Source organism: Oncorhynchus nerka, linkage group LG11, assembly GCF_034236695.1.
Source record: "Oncorhynchus nerka isolate Pitt River linkage group LG11, Oner_Uvic_2.0, whole genome shotgun sequence".
Taxonomy (NCBI): domain Eukaryota; kingdom Metazoa; phylum Chordata; class Actinopteri; order Salmoniformes; family Salmonidae; genus Oncorhynchus; species Oncorhynchus nerka.
Genome location: NC_088406.1, coordinates 61681527 through 61704229, shown reverse-complemented (window position 1 = coordinate 61704229; position 22703 = coordinate 61681527). Strand labels below are relative to the sequence as shown.

Genomic DNA, 22703 nt, shown 5'->3' with positions numbered 1-22703 from the left:
CTCCTTGGTCATGTGACCTACTGACCTCAAACACAGTTCAGAATGTACATTCAGTGCGCCTATGTAGCCGATGTGAAATGGCTAGCTAGTTAGCGGTGGTGCGCGCTAGTGGTGTTTCAATCGGTGACGTCACTTGCTCTCAGACCTTGAAGTAGTGGTTCCCCTTGCTCTGCAAGAGCCATGGCTTTTGGGGAGCGATGGGTAACGATGCTTCGAGGGTGACTGTTGATGTGTGCAGAGCGTCCCTGGTTCGCGCCCAGGTCGGGGTGAGGGGACAGACGTAAAGTCTATACTGTTACACCTACACATTGCACACCCTTTAGTTTGTCCATTTTCATCTCACACTTTGTTACATGAATTTTGTAAATTTTCTAATTTCAATACCTCCTTGGTCTTGTGACCTACTGGGCTCAACCAAGGTTCAGAATGTCCGCTGACTATCCTATATTGCACACCCTTTTCACACGATTTTACATTAATTTGCCTGCTATGCCCCGCTGAAAGACAGTGTCACTCACACACCTATTCACTTGGGTCTTCTCCCTGGAGCCTTCCTGACCTCCAGGCAGGCCCCCATTGACCTGGTGACCTCTGACTCCAGGCCTCTAAGCCTACACTCCATGCCTGCCTGCCTGCCCGCTCCCTGGGCCTAAGAGTGTATAGCTTACTCCCTGGAACTACAGACCTCTAGGCCTCCACCCTTATTCTCCCTACCCGGTCAACACCCCTCTCACTGGGCATCATCCATCACCGTGTCCCGGCTGGGGCTCAGCCAGCTCCATAACTTTGCCAACCAGGTGAACCAGGGCACCCACACTTAAGCACCCCTCCCCGGACACTAAGATGCCTATATTCCCACTGTCAGGAACCACGTGCACCTGGAAAATCGAAACAGGACATGTGCACCTGGTAACCTGAAACAGGCTCTGTGCACCTGGTGACCCGTCCACTTTGTGTCCCCACTCCAACCTCCATAGCCTGAGTGCTGCCCATAGCCCCCCGAGTCTGGCTGCCAGTGCTCGGACTCTGAGTGCCCCCTCCTTGTATGGAGGCCTACTCGTGCACCTGATGACCCTTTGACTTCGACAGTGAGTCCCAACCTGACTCACAGTCACACTAGAGGATGGGCCTGGTTGGATGGGCGACCATCACCTAGCCCCCTACCTATCCATAGCCCCATGTCAATATGTTATGCCTTCTACCCACCTGCCTGGTTTCTCTGAAACTCTGTGTCTGGCCCCTGGCCCTTCTGCGTGCACCTGGTAACCCCTAAGTAAAAAATGAGGATGGTGGAGGAAGACACCTTCCGTCCCTGACAAAAGCTTGGATCGAGGGCTGACTTTCAATAGATCGCAGCGAATGAGCTGCTCTGCTACGTATGAAACCCTGACCCAGAATCAGGTCGTCTACAAGTGGTTTAGTACCAGAATCTCCACAAACATGCTGTGCGCATCAGGATAGGGGCGGCAACTCATCCGGCCGCACCCCAAACCCGTCACGAATGGCTCTACTCACCTGCCAAAAGAGGCAGGCTATCCCGGGCCAACCAATGGTCCGTGGCGCTACGGTATCATTGCATTTCGGCGGGATTCTGACTTAGAGGCGTTCAGTCATAGTTCCACAGATGGTAGCTTCGCACCATTGGCTCCTCAGCCAAGCACATATGTACTTGGGTGATTTGAGTGCGAACGCAACAGATGGATATGCTCCTTTGAATTTGATCAAAGTTGACATTCAGTGATCCGTGCATGGTGTGAACCTAGGCTTCTTTCGTCTGTTTTATGGGTCCACAGCAAATCAATTGGCATGGATGGTACTACCCACATCAGATGGGGTAGGCGGACCTGAGACCTGGCAGTGTCTATAACCGCTGAGCACATTCCATCTCCATTTAGTGCTCCACTGTTAACGGGTCCAGCCGACGCCAGCGTTCGTTTCAAACTTTCGAAGTTTAGAGTTAGCTAAGTATACAGGGGACGCGTGTTTAAACGTTTCACCACATCCGCTCTGTGATCACTGATGCCAGTAGTACACTTTCATCAGCATCTCCCAGGTCTTAACTCCCCCCTCCTAGCTAAAGGCGGGGATTTGCTAAAGCCATCATTCTCTGATTGGCTTCCTGTCAAGGTCAGGATTCACTTACAAGAGCACCACAGCAAATCATTGAGTCTTGTGGAACCGCCCTCACATTTTCATGCTTGACCGAAAGCCCCATATTCCAGGACCGACTGCCACCTTCCGTTAACGATCAACAGCCGTCACCATCTGCAGGACTCTTTGCGTACGGACTAGTACCGAGGTAACTGCCGTTTGGTTTGCATCGTTAGCGACACCTGAAAACAGGTGACATACAGGGAGGGATTGGAAGAGCCCTGCTAGAAGGTTACCTCGTTATCTCCCTTACCCCCACTGTCCTAACATGCTAGAGACAGTTTGTCTCCTAGCCGTTGGCTAGTATAAACGAATGTGTATAATTTATTATTCAAGACTAAATTCACATTCTACAGCACACCGGCAAAGTCATCAAAGACTCAATAATCCATGATTTCTGGGAATGCTATAAAATGCCAAAGTTATGGGCGGAGATAGAACGTTGGCTGTCAGAAGTAGCCTATTACAATGTAAACGTACTTTTAATCCGTCTGTCTACCTATTTCAAGACCTGGCATATGGAGGTGTAGTGAGATACCCGATGGGCTGGACAATTGTCTTATCACTCATCTTGAAAAAGTATACTAGAAAGTTGGAAATCAAACAATCCGCCATCATTAACTAATAATTTGTTTTGTACAATTTAAGGCCTTGTGGCAAACAATTATGCAGGCACTAGGAGGCATGCGGGTCTGGGCAGATGTGTGTGTCTGTCTGTATGTTGTTTTTCGTATGTGTAAGTTTGTATCGGGTGTGAAAAAAAAACGAAATAGATATAATAATAGAAAAAATAAAGTAGGGAAGGTGCATCTGCGACAGCCGAAAGTCAGAAACGAATATCGTTTTCCAACAGCAAGACTCAGATCAACATGGCAGTGTAAGGCATTGTTTATAAAAGGTTGTTTAAAATGTAAAAAATAAACATGCATCTAAACCCCCACGTCACACACTCACAAACTAAAATCATAATGTAATATGTGTGTGTAGGCTACATTTTAAATATTTTTTTTATTTAACTAGGCGAGTCAGTTAAGAACATCCTTATTTACAATGACGGCCTAGGATCAGTGGGTTAACTGCCTTGTTCAGGGGCAAAACAACAGATTTGTATCTTGTCAGCTCGGGATCCGTTCTACCAGCCTTTCGGTTACTGGCCCAAAGCCCTAACCACTAGGCTACCTGCCACCCCATTACAATCACTTAGCGAGGGAAACTCAATTCGCATTTATTTGGATATATCCACTGTACACATACATTGCAGCAAATTGGTTCCCGTTTCAGTCATGTCTTTGGTCACGTTCGCATGTGTCAAATAAAAACACTAATGATTGGTTGACAATTGGAGCCTCCCAAAATGTGATGGCTGCAGGAGTTTGTAAAGAGCAACTGCAGAAACTTGCAGTCAACGTTTAATGACATATAATTAACATGATTTTTGTAAAGTTAATGCAGTTGACATGTAGACGCAAGTTGGAAAATGTTTATCCCCAGAATGCAACAACACACTTGTTGCTGGAACGAGCACATTGAGATGAGCACAATGCAACGGTTTTCGCGCACTGAGCATCTGCAAGGGTGTGCTTCATGTTGCTAAAAAGTGGTAGCTACGGGACCAAAACAGCAGAGAGTTTAGCCTTGTTGTTCAACGCTCCAGGGCCCGGTTTCCCGATTGTGGTGGATTTTAGGCTTAAGAGTGTTTTTTTAATGATGCTCCTAGAAATATATTATCACTTATGGCTGCAAATATTGAGGCGGCTCATTCTAATGCACATCATGTAATATATTGAGACAAATTACAGACAACCTACAAGTATCAAAATATAACTCAATTGATTGAACATGAAAGACATTTGAATATTATTCTCCCACTGTATTTACATTTTAATGCAGTCATCTCGGTTTTAATTTGAAGCATATTTTTATACATCGCTGGTTTGCAAAGAGTGGCAACTTTATTTGTAGTCCACTTTGAAGTTATCAGCGTTAGATTACGAGCTTGTTCAAGTGCAATATTAATAAAAGATTGCTTTGGGAAACAGTTCGGAGATTTAAAGATGTTCTTATGAAGGTTCTATAAATGAAATGTTTTGGGCTTTTGGGAAACCGGGACCAGGTTGTGGCAATTGACCCAGTTTACTTTCCATCTACGTCATCTACCATTAATTAAGAAGGTTCTATAAATGAAATGTTTTGGGCTTTTGGGAAACCGGGACCAGGTTGTGGCAATTGACCCAGTTTACTTTCCATCTACGTCATCTACCATTAAACCTAACCATCACCTTATGCATTATGCCGATTTCAAAACTACTGGGAACTCGGAACCAAGTGCGTTTAACACAACTAGGAACTCGGAAGAAAACAAGCTCCTACAGGGAAAAATCTTTTGATTTGTTCCAACTCTGGCCTCTTTCTAGACCTCTGACTTTCCTATCTGAAGTTCATTGTTTTTTTCATTGATATTTAAAACAAACAATATAGTTGCAGTGAAGCCGCTGAACAACTACATCACGTCATGATTTTCCCAGTTGCGGTGAACGCACCATTACTGCCCCACAGCTGCCTGAAGTGACGTTCCCCAGAACACTAAAACATAAATGGCTCCTAGCCTCCCACACAGAGGCAACTTTATAAAACTAACTAAAAACAAAGTGGATCTGAAAACAAAACTTGCGCTAAACTGAATTTCAAATTGAAAATTCAAACAAAACAATAATAACCTTGACACGCACACAAACAGTATGATTTGTGCCCTTTGTCTTTGCTACTGAACAACACATTCATATTTTATTTCTTTGATTCCAGATCTGTTGGGAGCTGTGAATGCTGAAGTCAATACATTGACAGGGAGAGAGAGGCAGTCTGTCACTCTACACACTGGACTAACTGGACTACAGGCTGATAATATATTTTGGTTCTTTGGTCCAGTCATTCCAAACACCTCAATAGTTGAGTCAGGTCATCAGAGGAGAGAACATCACAGAATTCAAAGGAAAATTCCCAGACAGACTGCAGCTGGACAGAGAAACTGGATCTCTCACCATCTGAAATCTCACCATCAACAACTCTGGAGTTTCAGACATTTTCAATACACACAAAACATCTCAGAAATTCTATCTATGGTGAGTGTTGGTTTTATATATAACTGTGTTTCAAGTGGGTCCCAATGCCCAAGAGTATTGTGGCATGTATTGTAAAACAGAAGCCTACACTAAAATGAATTGATGTAGTGTACTGAATACCATTTCTGCCCCAAGCAACATTACACAATATCAACTTTTCTATGTGACTTGTTACTGTAACTGCTACAGTATCATCAGCTTACAGAATATTAATTATGATATTTACAACCCAATTGTAGCGATTGTTAGGAATAGGCCTAACCAGACATTGAGAATTGAAACCGTTTATGATAATGACATGTATGTTCTTGTAATAATGTGGGGTTAGCCATGTTATCCAATGTCTTGTTTTTTGATCACCTGTCAAATAAAATAACCATGTTCAGAGTGTGTGGTCGAACGCAGACAATTGGTTTGTGCGCACAAAACCTTGTGCCTTGCTCGGTAGCCTAAAATGCTCTGTCTAATCATGTATTTAGCCTAGGCATACTTATCGAAACTTACAACTATAATGTGATCATATAGAACAATTAAAACGTGGAGGTATATCAAAACTAATATTATACGATTCCCTTGTTTATTGTTCATTTCCTGGTACGAGTTTTGACTGTCAAACAGTGGGTGCGTTCGAGCTCATCGTTTATTCAGTGTAGCCTACGGGTATAATGGAAACGGCTTATGCCAGAGGAGGCAGGAGCTGTATGTTATTTTTGGGGTATTATCCTGTTTGTATGTTGTGTTCAGTCAACGGCATAATTCTTCACTTTCTAAATTAAAAGTCTCACTCTGGCAAGAAAAACCAGATCCGCATTGTTGCCTCCTCACTGTAAAATCCTACCACTGTGTCAACGTCACACCAAGTTTTGCATTGTGACTAGCAAATACTTTGAATATGAATGCAAATTGAAAGGGTGATTTGGTGCAGTGAACAAGTGACTGTTTGTTGCACTCAGTCAATTGAGAATGTGCTTAGTTTTGAATTGTGCAGTTTTGATCTGTTTAGATTTGTGCTTAAAGTTGTGAAAATGTACCACATACTTGTGAAAATTGCACCAAAGTGATAAATAAAAAACTGAATGTGCTCACCACACCTTTGTTACTAGTGAGAGTTGTCCTCCTACTCAGAGGACCAATATTAATGACATGAATCATTGTTTTAATTTTAAAATCCCAGCTCCAGTATCACTTCCTCAAGTCAGAAAAATCCCTCAAGGTGATTTTCTGGACAGTTCATCAGAGAAGGGGAGCTGTTCAGTGGTGTGTTCTGTGGAGAACCGGAGAGACATGACCCTGTCCTGGTACAGAGGAGAGAAGAGACTCAACCAGACCAGCAGCTCTGACCTCTCCACCAACCTGTCTCTCCCTCTGAAGATAAAGCTACAGGACAACAATATCTACAGCTGTGTGGCTGCCAACCCAGTCAGCAACCAGACAACCAAACTCAACATTGAAACGCTCTGCCTTCAGTTTGTAGGTGTCATTAATAGTAATGTGCAACATTTTCTTTGTTATTGGACTGGTTAATTAGTTCACTTGGATCCCCTGTCACTTCTATTCTTCCAGCGCTGTGGGTTAGACACCATATAAAACAATAATATTATATTATACTAATACTCTAATAAATATGAGTATTTACTACGGTATTAGAAGCCTCCAACTGGACCCACCACATCATTTCAATGTGGAAATTTGGGTAATATTTGGTTGAGACATTGTTCAATGAGATTTCCACCTTTATTCACCCACCCAAAAAGACAGAAGTTGGATGAATTCCGAATATGTTCTATGTGTTCAACTATCTAAAAGCACAACCAAATTCCAATAGAAAAGCAATGTCGGATTTTTGGTTAAGTTGTCATCTAAATGTGTTCTCATGCGCTTTCAACCATAAAACTGCAACAAAGTTAAAATCGGAATACATTGTCAGATATTTTATAGTTATACAACAACTAAATGTATTATCACGGTACTTCATCTAATAGCACAACCAATTGACCTAGAATGCAGTTTAGATTACATTAAAAGTACATAGTGCAATTGTGAAGATTCACAGACCTGCCACCTTTCCATGCTACAGTACAGTGAACATGCTAACTTGACATTATAGTTACAGTAACCTCAATGTGACCATGTATGTGTTACTCATTTTAAGGTTGAATAAATATTGTTACATTAGTTTGTAAGATAGCCTTGACGGGCAATTCCGCCACTTTTCAACCTCATATTCATTATTTCCAGTACCAAACCAGTATGTATCTACAGCGCGTTTCTATAATCTGTGGTTTAAAATGCTTCTGTGACAACACCGTGCTCCTCACTTCACTGCGATTCCAACACAATCTCACATTCAATGCGTGCATATATGTACATAACGCATTTCATCAAATTTCGTGCGGTTTTGTGTGGCTTAATTCGTAAGAAAATACACGAATTTATGTGATACTTAATTCGTGCGAAAAGACACATTTAACCAGTAGGCTACACACAATCCTTTGCAACAACCATATATATATATGCGATAGACTATTGTTCTTCTGTATGCCTAATTCAAACGTTTATAAATATACATAAACAGTGTCTTTGTTTAACCCTGTTTAAAAATGTGTAGTTGAATGCTTTTATGTAGTGTTTTAAACTTGCTGAACCGAATTTGTGAGAACATACATATTTACGTGCAAATTAATTCGTGGGAACAATTGCTTAATTAATGCCAATGCTGTTTTCTATGCATGACTTCGATGAATACTTTGGGAAACTGGTGCACTTGTAACCAGAATGGCTTTTTTTTCGTGTAGGCAACAGTACACGATTTTCTTCATAACACATTTCATATTTTGTGGAGCCTAAATTACACAATTTTCTTCATAATGCATGTATTACATGTTAAAACAGGTTAATGTAAAATAATGAATTATGTTGGCTTACACTTATGGCACGGCCAAGGCCTTACCATTATGATTATTACGGACATGTCAATCATGTTATATACTTAGGAAGCTGTAATGCGTTCAATCAGTTAGCAAGTCAGAAATATCAGTTTCATAGTACCGACAAGCACTTGAATGCTGTATTATGCTGGCTTCACATTTTCATGGGAATGTGTAACTCCGACGTGATTGTGTTCAAGTTCTTTTGAAGTAGGAATAATTCTTAAACCAATAAGATCGACAACATTTTTTTCCTCATTTCCCACTTGTACTTCCTATTTGGAGGTTCATTCAAGTGAAACTTCCCAGTCCGAGAACTCCGATGGCACCTGAACGAGGCATTGGTATGTGTAAAAGACAATAGTAGGGTCTGGGTCGCGGTGTGTCCACCCCTCATACCCATTCACGACCACCGCTCCAAATCGTACGAGAAAATAACGGAAAACTGACCCAAGATCAGTCCTGTACAGGCAACTTCAACACAATGTAATGCGGAGCGCGTTCCTGCTCGTCAACAAAATCGGCTGCAGGAGAGGTTACTTTCTGCGTTCGGTTTATTTATGAATATAAAATTAAATGAATCTAACGTATACTCTTATTCTGTGCAGAATCTGTGTATTTTGACCTACAACACAAATGCGCATCATGACTTCAACAAAGGCAACTTGGAATGTACCGGATCCTCCTATGCGATCATTCTCTTTCCCGGTGAGTGAAGTATGCAATAAAACAATGTGGTTGTAATCGCTAGTATGTAATGCTATGGAGATTGATTTATAGCTTTTTAGACACTTCTCAAACCAGTATGCATTTTCACTGATCTGTCAAGGGTTTCAATTAAAATCTTAGCCTACTCAACAGTTTCAGCTAGCTAGAGCTAGGCTACAGTCTATGGAGTTTCATGGTGGGAGCAGGGTTTTGTTCTGGGCAACATCTACACACCTGATTAAACTAGTTTGAGTGATTAATTACTTTAATCCACATGTGTCAAACTCCTACCATGAGAGGTCCGAGTGTCTGCAGATTTTTGCTCCACCCTTGATTGGTAAATGAAGGTCACAAATTACTAAGGAACTCCCCTCATCTGGTTAGGTTGTCTTGGTGTTAATACGAAATGAAAAACCAAAAACCTGCAGACACTCGGCCCTCTGTGGAACGAGTTTGACACCCCTGCCTAATAGAGCTAGTTCAGCTTGTCTCTGCAAAGCCTTTCTAAAGACAGTTTTTAGATCTTGTGGAGCAAACAATGGATGAATTGGGACAACAAGACAACAATGCTCCCATCCACAGTGAATTATGTTTATATTCAATGGTCATATTATCCATCATTCACATTTTTCACACCACCTGTAGTTATGATGTAAAATAAGTAACCAAATCCCACTGGCCTAGGTACTGTTTCATCTGTCAACTAACACTCATTGCACTATGCACCTGAGGCTATGGCAGGTAGCATATATCTCGGTTACAATAGTAGTCAACAGTTAGTATGACACATTATGTTAAAGTGTAGCATGTGTGGCAATGTTAAAGCCTCGGGCTTAGTTTTAGTACCAGGTGAGGCCCATTATCAGATTTGACCCATATGATTGAGTCATTGAAACCCATGTCACCTTCAAACACACACACAGCACTTTGATTAGTTTGAGAAAGGTCAGGGCTTGACGTTTATTGTGAACTCAACGTCGCGGCCTTAGTTGGCCAAACTCTCTTTATTAATTGCTGTTAGTATGGTTTTTATCTCTAGTTCTCCTTGTCAATTCAAGCCCCATGCCAGAGTGGACCTCCCTGGTGCATTCCATCAGTCAAAGTTGTGTATAGGGCTATTTTGTGTGACACTTTCGTATCCACCTTTCATGCACAATGTCTCCTGGCTCCAATCCGTAAGTTGTGTCCTACATTTACATTTACATTTAAGTCATTTAGCAGACGCTCTTATCCAGAGCGACGTTGTAAAACATCAATAGGAGTAGCATCAAAGAAGTGCAAGTTCTGTGGTGTAAAAACACAGCTAAAGGTCAAGTTAAAGGCCCAAAAAATGAAGGCTACAGATGAATGGGCAAATAAGACCATGGAAGATATGGAACTGTAAGGGATTTCTTCCATTGACGGAGAGGCGGACCAAAGCGCAGCGTGGTTGTTTTGATTCATGTTTTAATAAATCACTTCACATGAACAAACTAACAAAAACAAGAACCGTGAAAACCCAAAACAGCCCTATCTGGTGCAAAAACCAGAGACAGGAACAATCACCCACAAACACACAGTGAATCCCAGGCTACCTAAGTATGATTCTCAATCAGAGACAACTAATGACACCTGCCTCTGATTGAGAACCATACTAGGCCGAAACATAGAAATACCCAAATCATAGAAAAACAAACAGACTGCCCACCCCAACTCACGCCCTGACCATACTAAATAATGACAAAACAAAGGAAATAAAGGTCAGAACGTGACAGGAACCTTGGTTAATGCAGCAAACAAGCTGGTAAGCTTTAGGTTTTCCTCCAAAAATATTTCTGCATTTCTAGCTTAGGTAGTAAATGAAAGGCCCTATGCACTTATTTGTTGATGTCCCATTGTGTCATTTAAGACTGTAAATCTAAATGTAATTATTTGATTGGTATTTGTTGTGTTTCTGGAAGTTATTTTGTCATTAATAATTCTAGGTACATAGGTTCCACAAGTTATGAGTGTGTACCCCCTGCTACTCTTCAGCAAGAGGAAGAAGGATAACATTTTGTTAACTGCACTGTGTCCTCACAGTGGTATGATGAATCAGACCACAATGGCAGCAATCCAAAGATTGTATGAGGCAATTATGAAAGGTATTTGGACAGAAATATGTATGTTTGTCTACCTTAAGACCCTATCCCTCAACCACTACATCCGCCAGACTGTAAAACATTTTTTTATTTCACTTACGCAAATTAGCCATAGCCAGCCCCTCCCTCTACTGTCCTGCTGGTCAAAACTCTCATCCATGCTTTCATCTTCTCCCGAATAGACTATTGCAACTCACTACTCCCCGGCACTAACACAAACTCTCTCGATAAGCTCCAAAGGGTTCCAAAGCCCATCTTCTAACCCACACTAAATCATCCTGGCAACATATCCTCTGAACTCCGCTGGCTCCATGTCTCCCACCGCATTAATGACAAAATCCTCCTGACCCAAAAAGCTCTCCCTCACCTTGCTACCCCTTACCTCTCTGACCTTCTTCTCTCCTACTAGCCCTCATGCTCTCTCCCCTCAACCACAGTTGTCATCCCCAGGTCCAAGCTCCAGAGTTTCAGTGACAGGGCCTTCTCCAGGGTTGCTCCTAGGCTCTTGAACTCCCTCCCTCCAGCCATCCGTGACTGAGTCCATCATCTTTCAGTCACCCCTAAAAACCCACCTCCTCACCATGGCCTACCCTTACCTACACCCTTTTCACACACACCTCTTATGTTTCACATATGCGCAACACCTGCTCGCTCGCTCACTCACCTTGCTGTCTCACTCACACATAACACCCTTTCCTAGAGCCCTTAACTCTATTTAGCCCCGTTTATGCCTGGTTCTAACATGCATTATATGTCCGGATCTTGTCCACAGTCTGATTGTGCCCACATTTTCAGACGGGTGTAGATGATTAAAAGAAGCATTGTGATCAGATCTTCCTGACCACGTCTGGAGGTGACAGTGAAACCATTTAAATCGTCCTGCCTTCTAAAATCATTGACAGGTGGCAACCATTGACTTACGGAATATATATATATATTCAACACGTTCTTTTCACATATCCTGTGTAGAAGTTTATTTATAAACTGGGTGGTTCCAGCCCTGAATGCTGTTTGTCTGAAAGCCTTGGTATATCAGACCGTATATCATGGGTATGACAAAACATGTATTTTTACTGCTCTAATTACGTTGGTAACCTGTTTATAATAGCAATAAGGCACCTCTGGGGCTTGTGATATATTACCAATATACCTCGGCTAAGGGCTGTGTCCAGGCACTCCGCATTGCGTCATGCATAAGAACAGCCCTTAGCCATGGTATATTGGCCATATTCCACACCTCCTCGGGCCTTATGGCTTAAATATACATGCTCACCTCTGCCAATTGGAAACTGTTGTCCACTTGTCTGTTCCATTTCCTTAATATGTTCTATTTCGCAGTGGCAATCAACATCCATGCCCCCACACTACAACCCTCCTCCTGTTGCTGCCCAAGAACTGTCTGATACAATTGCCCCCGGGAGACCAGCTACACCCTCACCCAGGTTGAACCCCCGATATCCCCCACCACCCAGGAGACCAGCTACACCCTCATCCTCAACCAGGTTGAACCCCCAATAATCCCCACCACCCAGGAGACCAGCTACACCCAAACCAAAGAAGACGGGGAGAAAGATGAGGAGAAAGTCCTGTCCTGTCACCCTCAAAACCCTCCAACCCATTGAGCATGACACAGTCAACCCCCTGCCTAGAAGTCCAGCATTCCAGATTCGCCTCTTCACTGTTGACGTTGAGACTGGTGTTTTGCAGGTACTATTTAACGAAGCTGCCAGTTGAGGACTTGTGAGGCGTCTGTTTCTCAAACTAGACACTCTTATGTACTTGTCCTCTTGTTCAGTTGTGCACTGGGGCCTCCCACTCCTCTTTCTATTCTGGTTAGAGACAGTTTGTGCTGTTCTGTGAATGGAGTAGGACACAGCATTGTACTAGATCTTCAGTCGCTTGGCAATTTCTCCATGGAATAGCCTTCATTTCTCAGAACCAGAATGGACTGACGAGTTTCAGAAGAAATGTCTTTGTTTCTGACCATTTTGAGCCTGTAATCGAACCCACAAATGCTGATGCTCCAGATACTGGTCTAAAGAAGGCCAGTTTTATTGCTTCTTTAATTAGCTTAAGTTTTCAGCTGTGCTAACATAATTGCATTAACAATGTCTACACTGTATTTCTGATCAATTTGATGTTATTTTAATGGACCAAAAATGAGCTTTTCTTTCAAAAACAAGGACATTTCTAAGTGACCCTAAACTTTTGAACTGTAGTGTATATACACACAAACATTATATTAAGCAGGACATTCTTACCAACATTAAAATCCTATTATAATCCAAAAGTAGTGTGAAATGCACTCATAAGCAACATGTAAATAAAGGCTATTCTTGCTGGCTTTCTATAAGAACTCCCCTTTGTTCTGCCACCAACTTGTGTGCTTTACCCTCATGAGTAAGCAATGTTTTCAAACACAGAAAGGGGTCTATAGCGGTGAAAATACTTGAAACCCTTGTAAGTGAACAGCTAAAATAATTTTTATTTACTAACTCTATTTGATCAATGTACCAATCGGGCTTCAGGAAGAAGCATAGCACAATTACAGCAGCCATGAAGATTTTTTAATTATATCACTGAAACCCTTGACAAAACAGCACTGTGTCTCACTTTTTATTGATCTCTCGAAGGCTTTTGATACAGTTGATCATGCTATACTATGGCAGAGATTGTCGAGTGTAGGTCTTTCGGAGCATGCGGTTGCATGGTTTGCTAACTATCTGTCTGATAGAACTCAGTGCACTCAATTTGACGGGCTTATGTCTGTTAAATTGTCTGTCTTAAATGGTGTGCCCCAAGGCTCTGTACTTGGTCCTCTCTTATTCACTATTTATATAAATGATTTAGACAAATGTCAAATGCACAACTTCATTTTTATGCTGATGATACTGTTATTTACTGTTGTGCCTCATCTCTTACAAAAGCTTTCCAGAACTTGCAAACTGCTTTTTATACTGTTCAACATACCTTGTGTCAATACCTACAAAACTAAACTAATGGTGTTTTCTAATGCAAGAAATAGACCTCTGAACCTTTCACCTATTACTACCTGTCAGGGCAAGGAGATTGAGGTTGTAACCTCATAAATATCTTGGAATTTTAATTAACGACTGCCGCTTTTTTAAATTGCATATTCAACAATTTACAAAAAAATTGAAGCTGAAATTGGGATTTTATTTTAGGAATAATGCCTGTTTTTCTTTTGAAGCCAGAAGGAGGCTAGTATTAGCTACATTTATGCCTTTACTAGACTATGGGGATATTTTATATATGAATGCTTCCGCTCAGTGTTTGAGATCAATTGACACTCTTTACCATGGCACTTTGAGATTTATTTTAAACTGCAAAACCCTTACGCACCACTGCACTTTGTATACCAGAGTTGGCTGGCCTTCTCTAGTCACTCGTAGGCTCAGTCACTGGTATACTTTTATTTACAAAGCAATTTTTGGGTTTACTACCTTTTTATTTGTTCAGAAATGTGGTGGGGACTCTCTTCGTTCACTGGACTTTATCCTGCTAACTGTTCCAAATGTCCGAACTGAATTTGGTAAAAGGGGTTTTATGTACTCTGCGCCATCGTCTTGGAACGCCTTACAAAATACTTTTAAACTGGAAGAACTTGTCCCGATTGGTGTTTTTAAATCACTGATGAAGGATTTTGAGGCTGATTCCCTGACCTGTCAATGTTTTTTATTTGCTGTTTTTTATTTTGTTATACTCTTGTAAATGCAATGGTTTTTACTAGATGACTTGTAGTTTTTTATGTTGTCTGTCTGTCATTTTTGTAATGACTTGGTGCTGCTTATCTTGGCCAGGACGCTCTTGAAAATGAGATTTTAAATCTCAATGAGCCCTTCCTGGTTAAATAAATAAAAAATATTGGTGGAAATATAATTGTCTTCTTTTTGAAGGCCATTGATTTTAAGAGTTTGTCCTGAAAATCTATTGTTTCAACAATATTTTATATGCATATATACAGTATAATGACATGGTTGATGTTTTATGTACAAGTATATTTGTATAGACTACTACACCTAATATAGAACAGGCATTTCACTGAATTCAAATATTTAATTACATTCTGTTTCCTTTTTACTACAGTACTTTGAATTTAATTCAAATGTAAGAATTGAACTGCAATTTGAGGCACTCAATTAAATTCTGAACCCTGTTTCCTATGAAAGATTGACAGTATAATTTAAAACAGAGTTCTTCAACCTTTTCTAAAAATGAGAGCTAATTTTAATAATGAAACATGTTGTGAGCTACACTTTTTTTTTCTAGCTTTCAAATAGTCACATTCATCTCTTCATGTCCATGCTTAAATCACATTAGAAGAAAAAAATGGTCTTGAAGAATGTTTTGTGTAATTCCCCTATGATTGCGAATCTGGCCCTTTAATAATTGTACATCTTGTCTAGCCAGTGAGGAATGTGCGTGTAATGTGCCAGTCTAGCGATGATTCTGTACTGCTGCTGCTCATTTCATGGCAAAGTTTGCCATAAACAAATAATAGATACAAATACATGTACTCATGATATACTGTACTTCTGCCAGGTAAGCCTACTTTACAGTTAAAGTTGCAATATGTAACTTTTTGGGCGACCACCAAATTCACAGAAATTTGAGTTATATATATATATATATATCTGTCATTCTCATTGAAAGAAAGTCTAAGAAGCAGTATCTGTTCTATGTGCACTATTTCTATGCTTCGTGTTTAAGTTTCAAGTTTTACTTTCGGTTTTGTACACCAGCTTCAAGCAGCTGAAAATACAATACTTCTGGTTATGGAAAAGATATTCCACAGTGGTTTAGATGGTACAATGATTCTCTACATTATACTTGCTTGTTTTTGTCAAACTAAAATTAGAATGTAAGGAACCAGGAAATGGAGAGAGTGATTTCTGCATAGAGTGAAGGAAGGGTTCTGTCAACCCAAAAGAGGCTTATCACATCAACTGGCTACACACAGAGTGAAAGACAAAGGCGGGCATCACACAGACAGGCGCAATATTGCTGGAAATGAATTGGCAGATAGTGTTTAGTTATTCTAACAATTAATCTAATAGCAAAACATGTAAGATAAATATTTCAAACATTGCCCTTCGAATGTTGTGTAAATTCCAGCACATTACTGTTTTCACATTAGGCAATAGACTTGCACTACCCATTTTCATAATTTCTTTTCCATGTGTGAACAAAGGTGTGATCATTGAAGTCATATTTGACAAAGTAATCAAATGAAAGAAAATAAACATTGGAATTCATTGGACAACACCTAGCAAACAAAATATATCCAAGATGGCGTTGCAGTCAGACGTCTTTGTCGTGTCCCTTGTATATATATATCTTTTTGGATATTTTTCTTCGGCATATCTTTAAAATATTTTCCTAAACCTCAACTTCTAAATACTCTCCTGCAACCCGCCTCACCTGTAACGACAGATTTCCTCTTCTTCGTCTGAAGAGGTGTAGCAAGGATCGGACCAAAACGCAGCATGGTAAGTGTCCATGTTTTAATAGTATAAACTGAACATGACACAATACAAAATAACAAAGTGAATATAAACTAAACAGTCCCGTGTGGCACTGACACAGGAAACAAACACCCACAAACCAACAGTGAAACCCAGGCTACCTAAATATGGTTCTCAATCAGGGACAACGATAAACAGCTGCCTCTGATTGAGAACCATATCAGGCCAAACACAGAAATAGAAAAAACATAGACTGCCCACCCCAACTCACGCCCTGACCATACTAAATAAAGACAAAACAAAGGAAATAAAGGTCAGAACGTGACATCACCCAATGTGGCGAGGAACTGTTTTTTTTCTAAAGTATTTCTATTTACTTCGGATCTGGAATCCCTCAACTGAATCTAGCCAGCTAACTACCTGCCAGCTATCAGTCAGCAAACCACTGCTAGCAGTCATCAGCTAGCATTTAGCTTGGAAAGCTCACGCCAGTTCGTACAACGTGACTCAAAGAGCATAACGGACCAATTATTTTCTCTCTCCAAATCCCCGGATTCCGACTGCAAACTCGGAACATTTTCATCTGGATCTTTGCAACTAGCTAGCCGCAATCCCGGGTGACTACTCTTGGCTAGCGTTTCCATCCCGTAGCAAGCACCAATTAGCCTGAAGCTATCCCGACTAGGGCTCCTGGGCTACCACCAAAGCCCACTCCTGAGCACAGAACCCCGCCGATCCTCTACGACTGGAATACCGACATAATCTGCCCGAGGATTCCAATAGGCCCCTTAGGCGCAACGTCCTGTGAAAGCTCATTCTGTTAACCGCGACCTGCAAGCTACCACAAGCTACTTGGAACCCTACTAATCCACGACTGGTCTATCGACGTCACTGCACGAAGACGCAAAAACAGACTTACCTCCATCGCGACATCCCCCAAAGGCCCTTCTGCTAACTTGCTAGCCCCGGTCTACTAACTGCTAGCTTGCTAGCCCCGGTTTGCTAACTGCTAGCTTGTTAGCCACGGCCTGCTAACTGTCTGAATCGCCGTGTCCCCAGCCAGCCCAACCACTCACTGGACCCATATGTTCACTTGGCTACGCATGCCTCTCTCTAATATCAATATGCCTCGTCCATTACTGTCCTCATTAGTGATTACTGTCTTATTTCACTGTAGAGCCTCTAGCCCTGCTCAATATGCCTTAACCAACTATGTTGTTCCACCTCCTACATATGCGATGACATCACCTGGTTTAAACGTCTCTAGAGACTATATCTCTCTCATCATTACTCAATGCCTAGGTTTACCTCCAATGTATTTACATCCTACCTTAAATTTATCTGTACACTATGCCTTGAATCAATGCTATCGTTCCCATAAACCTGCTCTTTTTACTCTCTGTTCCGAACGTACTAGAAGGCCAGTTCGTATAGCCTTTAGCCGTACCCTTATCCTACTTCTCCTCTGTTCCTCTGGTGATGTAGAGGTTAATCCAGGCTCTGCAGTGCCTAGCTCCACTCCCACTCCCCAGCATGTTAACATTAGAAGCCTACTCCCTAAGTTTGTTTTACTCAGTGCTTTAGCACACTTGGTTGACCAGCACAAAAACAACATCCTGTGGCGTTCTGCATTAGCATCGAATAGCCCCTGTGATATGCAACTTTTCAGACAAGTTAGGAACAAATATTCACAGGCAGTTAGGAAAGCTAAGGCTAGCTTTTTCAAACAGAAATTTGCATCCTGTAGGACTAACTCAAAAAAGTTCTGGGACACTGTAAAGTCCATGGCGAATAAGAGCATCTCCTCCCAGCTGCCCACTGCACTGAGGCTAGGAAAAACTGTTCATACCGATAAATCCACTATAATTTAGAATTTCAATAAGCATTTCTCTAAGCCTGGCCATGCTTTCCACCTGGCTACCCCTACCCCGGTCAACTGCCCAGCACCCTCCACAGCAACCCTCCAAAGCCCCCACCATTTCTCCTTCACCCAAATCTAGATAGCTGATGTTCTGAAAGAGCTGCAAAAATCTGGACCCCTACAAATCAGCCGGGCTAGACAATCTGGATCCTCTCTTTCTAAAATTAACTGCCAAAATTGTTGCAACCCCTATTACTAGCCTGTTCAACCTCTCTTTCGTATCGTCTGAGATTCCCAAAGATGCGACCTGTATGCTCTCGCTGGTTGGCCCTCGCTTCATACTCGTTGCCAAACCCACTGGCTACAGGCTATCTACAATTCTCTGCTAGATAAACCCCTGCCTTATCTCAGCTCGCTGGTCACCATAGCAGCACCCACTCGTAGCATTCGCTCCAGCAAGTATATCTCACTGGTCACCCCCCAAAACAATTCGTTCTTTGGTCGCCTTTCTGCAAAAATCACTTAAGCTGGAGACTCATATCTCCCTCACTAGCTTTAAGCACCAGCTGTCAGAGCAGCTCACAGATCACTGCACCTGTACATAGCCCATCTATAAACAGCCCATCTATCTACCTCCTCCCCATACTGTATTTATTTATCTTGCTCCTTTGCACCCCAGTATCTCTACTTGCACATTCATCTTCTGCACATCTACCATTCCAGTGTTTTAATTGCTATATCTTAATTACTTCGCCACCATGGCATATTTATTGCCTTAACTCCCTTATCTTACCTCATTTGCACTCACTGTATGTAGACTTTTTTTTCTTTATATTTTTCTACTGTATTATTAACTGTTTTGTTTATTCCATGTGTAACTCTGTGTTGTTGTATGTGTCGAATTGCTATGCCTTCTCTTGGCCATGTCACAGTTGCAGATGAGAACTTCTCAACTAGCCTACCTGGTTAAATAAAGGTGAAAATACTATAAACATTAAAAGTTGAAATACTGTAGACATGTTATCAAAATGCAAATCAAGGTTAGAAGCATCAAAAACCCCCCAATAAATAAAAGTTCTCACCTTGAATATGACTGGGCAAAGTGGTGAGTATAGGAGATACATCTATTTTATAGTGCATACACTAGATCACAGCTGACAAGGACCACAACAACATAGCTGAGGGCAATAAAGCATTATGTCCACTAGATGTAGGCAAAGAGACCTCTCACAACTCTACAGGAATGGTGAGAAATTCATATCTTCATTTAAACCAGGATACTTGACTTAGTGGCCCGTAGTACGTAAATCCCCAAACTTTCACTTTGGTTTAGCTGTTTAACCTCTACAGGATCGGTGGGTCCTCCGGACGGTTGAGCTAACGTAGGCTAATGTGATTAGCATGAGGTTGTAAGTAACAAGAACATTCCCAGGACATAGACATATCTGATGTGGGATAAAAACTTACATTCTTGTTAATCTAAAAACACTGTCCAAATTACAGTAGCTATTACAGTGAAATAATACCATGCTATTGTTTGTTTCAAGTTATGAACTTAGGCACATTTGGGCAGTCTTGATACAACATTTTGAACAGAAATGCAATGGTTCATTGGATCAGTCAAAAACTTTGTACATACACTGCTGCCGTCTAGTGGCCAAAATGTAAATTGAGCCCTTGGCTGGAATAAGACATTATGGCCTTTCCCTTGCATTTCAAAGATGATGGTACAGTCCCCTTTTCTAATTGAGGCCGGAACATGATCATGAGCTTGTATGAAGTCTGGGTTGCAATGGTGTAAGGATTTGTAGTGCCTTGCCATGGGGTAGTCTTCGTTGCCTACCCATATGGTGTACTTGTGTTCCGTTAAGCGGTCTTGAAGGCGTCTCTATGTCCATGTGAAATACCTTGCACTGTGGACATTCCAATCTGTAGATGAGTGGTTTTGCAGTTAATTACATGCTTATCTTGATACTCCGTTTTGTGTCAACAAAATACTTCTTCTGTGCAATATTTCTGCATTGGTTGCATTTAAAAGAGCCCCTGGGTTTGTGGTCTAGCCAAGTCTTTTTAGAGTCACCAGTAAGGTAGCTGTGGACTAATATGTCATTTAGGGTAGGACATCTCTTAAAGCGTATGACTGGTGGCTCTGGGAAGACTTTGCATAGTAGCGTATCACTTTGGATGATGCATACATTGTGTGAAAGAATCATAAAGTCAGTATTTTTTGTATTTTTTGTATTGCCCACAATCCCCTAAAACAAGATAAGAAATGCAAGGTGATTAAAACCAAATACTTCTAATGAGTTCAATAATTACATTTTCTCTCTCTTTGGTTATTTTTCTGAAATAGTCTTACATCTTGAGCAACACATTAAGTTGGATTTATTCTTACATTATTTTGGTAAAATGAAATGAACAAATGATTTAAATGATTTGCATACATTTTCTATATATATATATCCATATATTTGTTTACACATTATTTAGACAGTTACAGACAGGTGGGAGAAACAGATTGAAGGGCCGGTGCAGCGATTTTAACCCTGGTCTTCAGTGGAGACAGGGTGAAGGGTCTATGCTGGATGCGTTGCCGCGGTCCGCTAGACCAAAGGCTCTGCATGACTTGCCCACATTTTTATTAAGTAAGTGTTGTTTTTTTTGTTGTAAATTTCAGTTCACGCCAGAACTATTTCTTACACGGAACACAATCCAGCTGCGCGCGTGCGCCATCGTACACACATTTATTTTGTCCACAACACCAAACGTGATCACAACATGTAGGTTAAAATATCAAAACAAACTCTGAACCATTTACATGAATTTGGGGACAGGTCGAAAAGCATTAAACATGTATGGCAATTTAGCTAGTTAGCTTGCACTTGCTAGCTAATTTGTCCTGGGATATAAACATTGAGTTGTTATTTTATCTGAAATGCACAAGGTCCTCTACTCCGACAATTCATCCACACATAAAACGGTCAACCGAATCGTTTCTAGTCATCTCTCCTCCTTCCAGGCTTTTTCATCTTTGAACTTATATGGTGATTGGCATATAAACTTTCATAGTATTACTACACCGACCGGCAACACAGTTCATCTTTCAGTCACCCACGTGGGTATAACCAATGAGGAGATGGAAGAGGCAGGACTTGCATCGCGATCTGCTTCAGAAATAGAAAGGAGTTCTATTTTAGCCCTTGGCAACGCAGACGCTCGAGCAGTGTGGGTGCAATAATTGAATAACATGGATTTCTAAATGTATTTTGCAACGCGACGTGAGCAGTGTGGTCAGCCTATTGCAGTGTGGCTATGTGGTTGGTTCCAACGAAATGTACCATCTTACTGCCCCTCCTGTTTTCAATATGTCTAAATAAAGCATTGTAAAACTAAAGGTGGAATTCCACAAAGAATATTCTCAATAGGCCCTTATTATCAATACATTTTAGGCTATAAACCATTTGCATGTCTAAACCATTGATTGTATGAAAAATATATTTTTGTGTTTTGATGCTGCCTTTTACATACAGTATACTGAAACCCCCAAAAGTTTCAGTATAAAAACACCCATATTTAGGTTGAATGTTTCAGGGCACTTAATTTCTATGTATTAAAACACTTTAAAGCACTTTACAATCAAACATTCAAACACCAGATCTCAGCTTACTGCCTGCCCTCAAGGATATCTACAGCACCTGGTATCACAGGAACGCCAAGACGATTATGAAGGATCTCCTCCCTCTGAGACACCCTCATCGAGTAGGGTTACAGCCAGGGTTCAGCCAATATTGACGGTGACTCTGGAGCAATTAGGGTTAATTGCCTTGCTATATTTGTACTTTTCGCTTACTGGCCCAATGCTCTAAACCACCGGCCTCTGACGCCCCAATATTACAGTATAGCTCTGTTGGATCTAGAAACAAGCATTTTGCTGCATTTGCGATAACATCTGCAAAATATGTGTATCGGACCAATAATATTTGATTAGATTAGATTTTTGATGAGGTGCACTACTTTCTATGGTTTCATTACACAACCATGCTGTTTTCGGACTTTCTCCTTTTACAGTTTCGTACAGCAGCAATTCCTAATCTCTGCTAAGACTCCACCATGTGAAAGAGACAATAAAGCACTTACTATATTCTCAAAAGGTCAGATTCTATACAATTAACACTACTTTATTTGGCATTAGCTCTACTCTGAATCCCACATTTGAACACTTTCAATTCATCTAGTTAATCTAGTAACAGGTTTTTGGTACTTGTCAAATTAAAGGAGAGCTGCACACTCTAGGACCTCAGATGCAATCATTTAATAACCTAATAGCCAAC

At 41.1% G+C, this 22703-nt stretch overlaps 1 protein-coding gene across 1 annotated transcript; it reads left to right on the top strand.

The window, feature by feature from the left end:
- Positions 1 to 197: 197 nt before the first annotated feature.
- On the top strand, positions 198 to 7445 carry LOC135573888 (signaling lymphocytic activation molecule-like). The gene is given in 3 exon segments (XM_065024093.1): positions 198 to 266; positions 5098 to 5270; positions 6374 to 7445. Coding segments are annotated over 3 exon segments (663 nt in total). The 3' UTR covers positions 6795 to 7445.
- The last annotated feature ends 15258 nt before the right edge of the window (positions 7446 to 22703 follow it).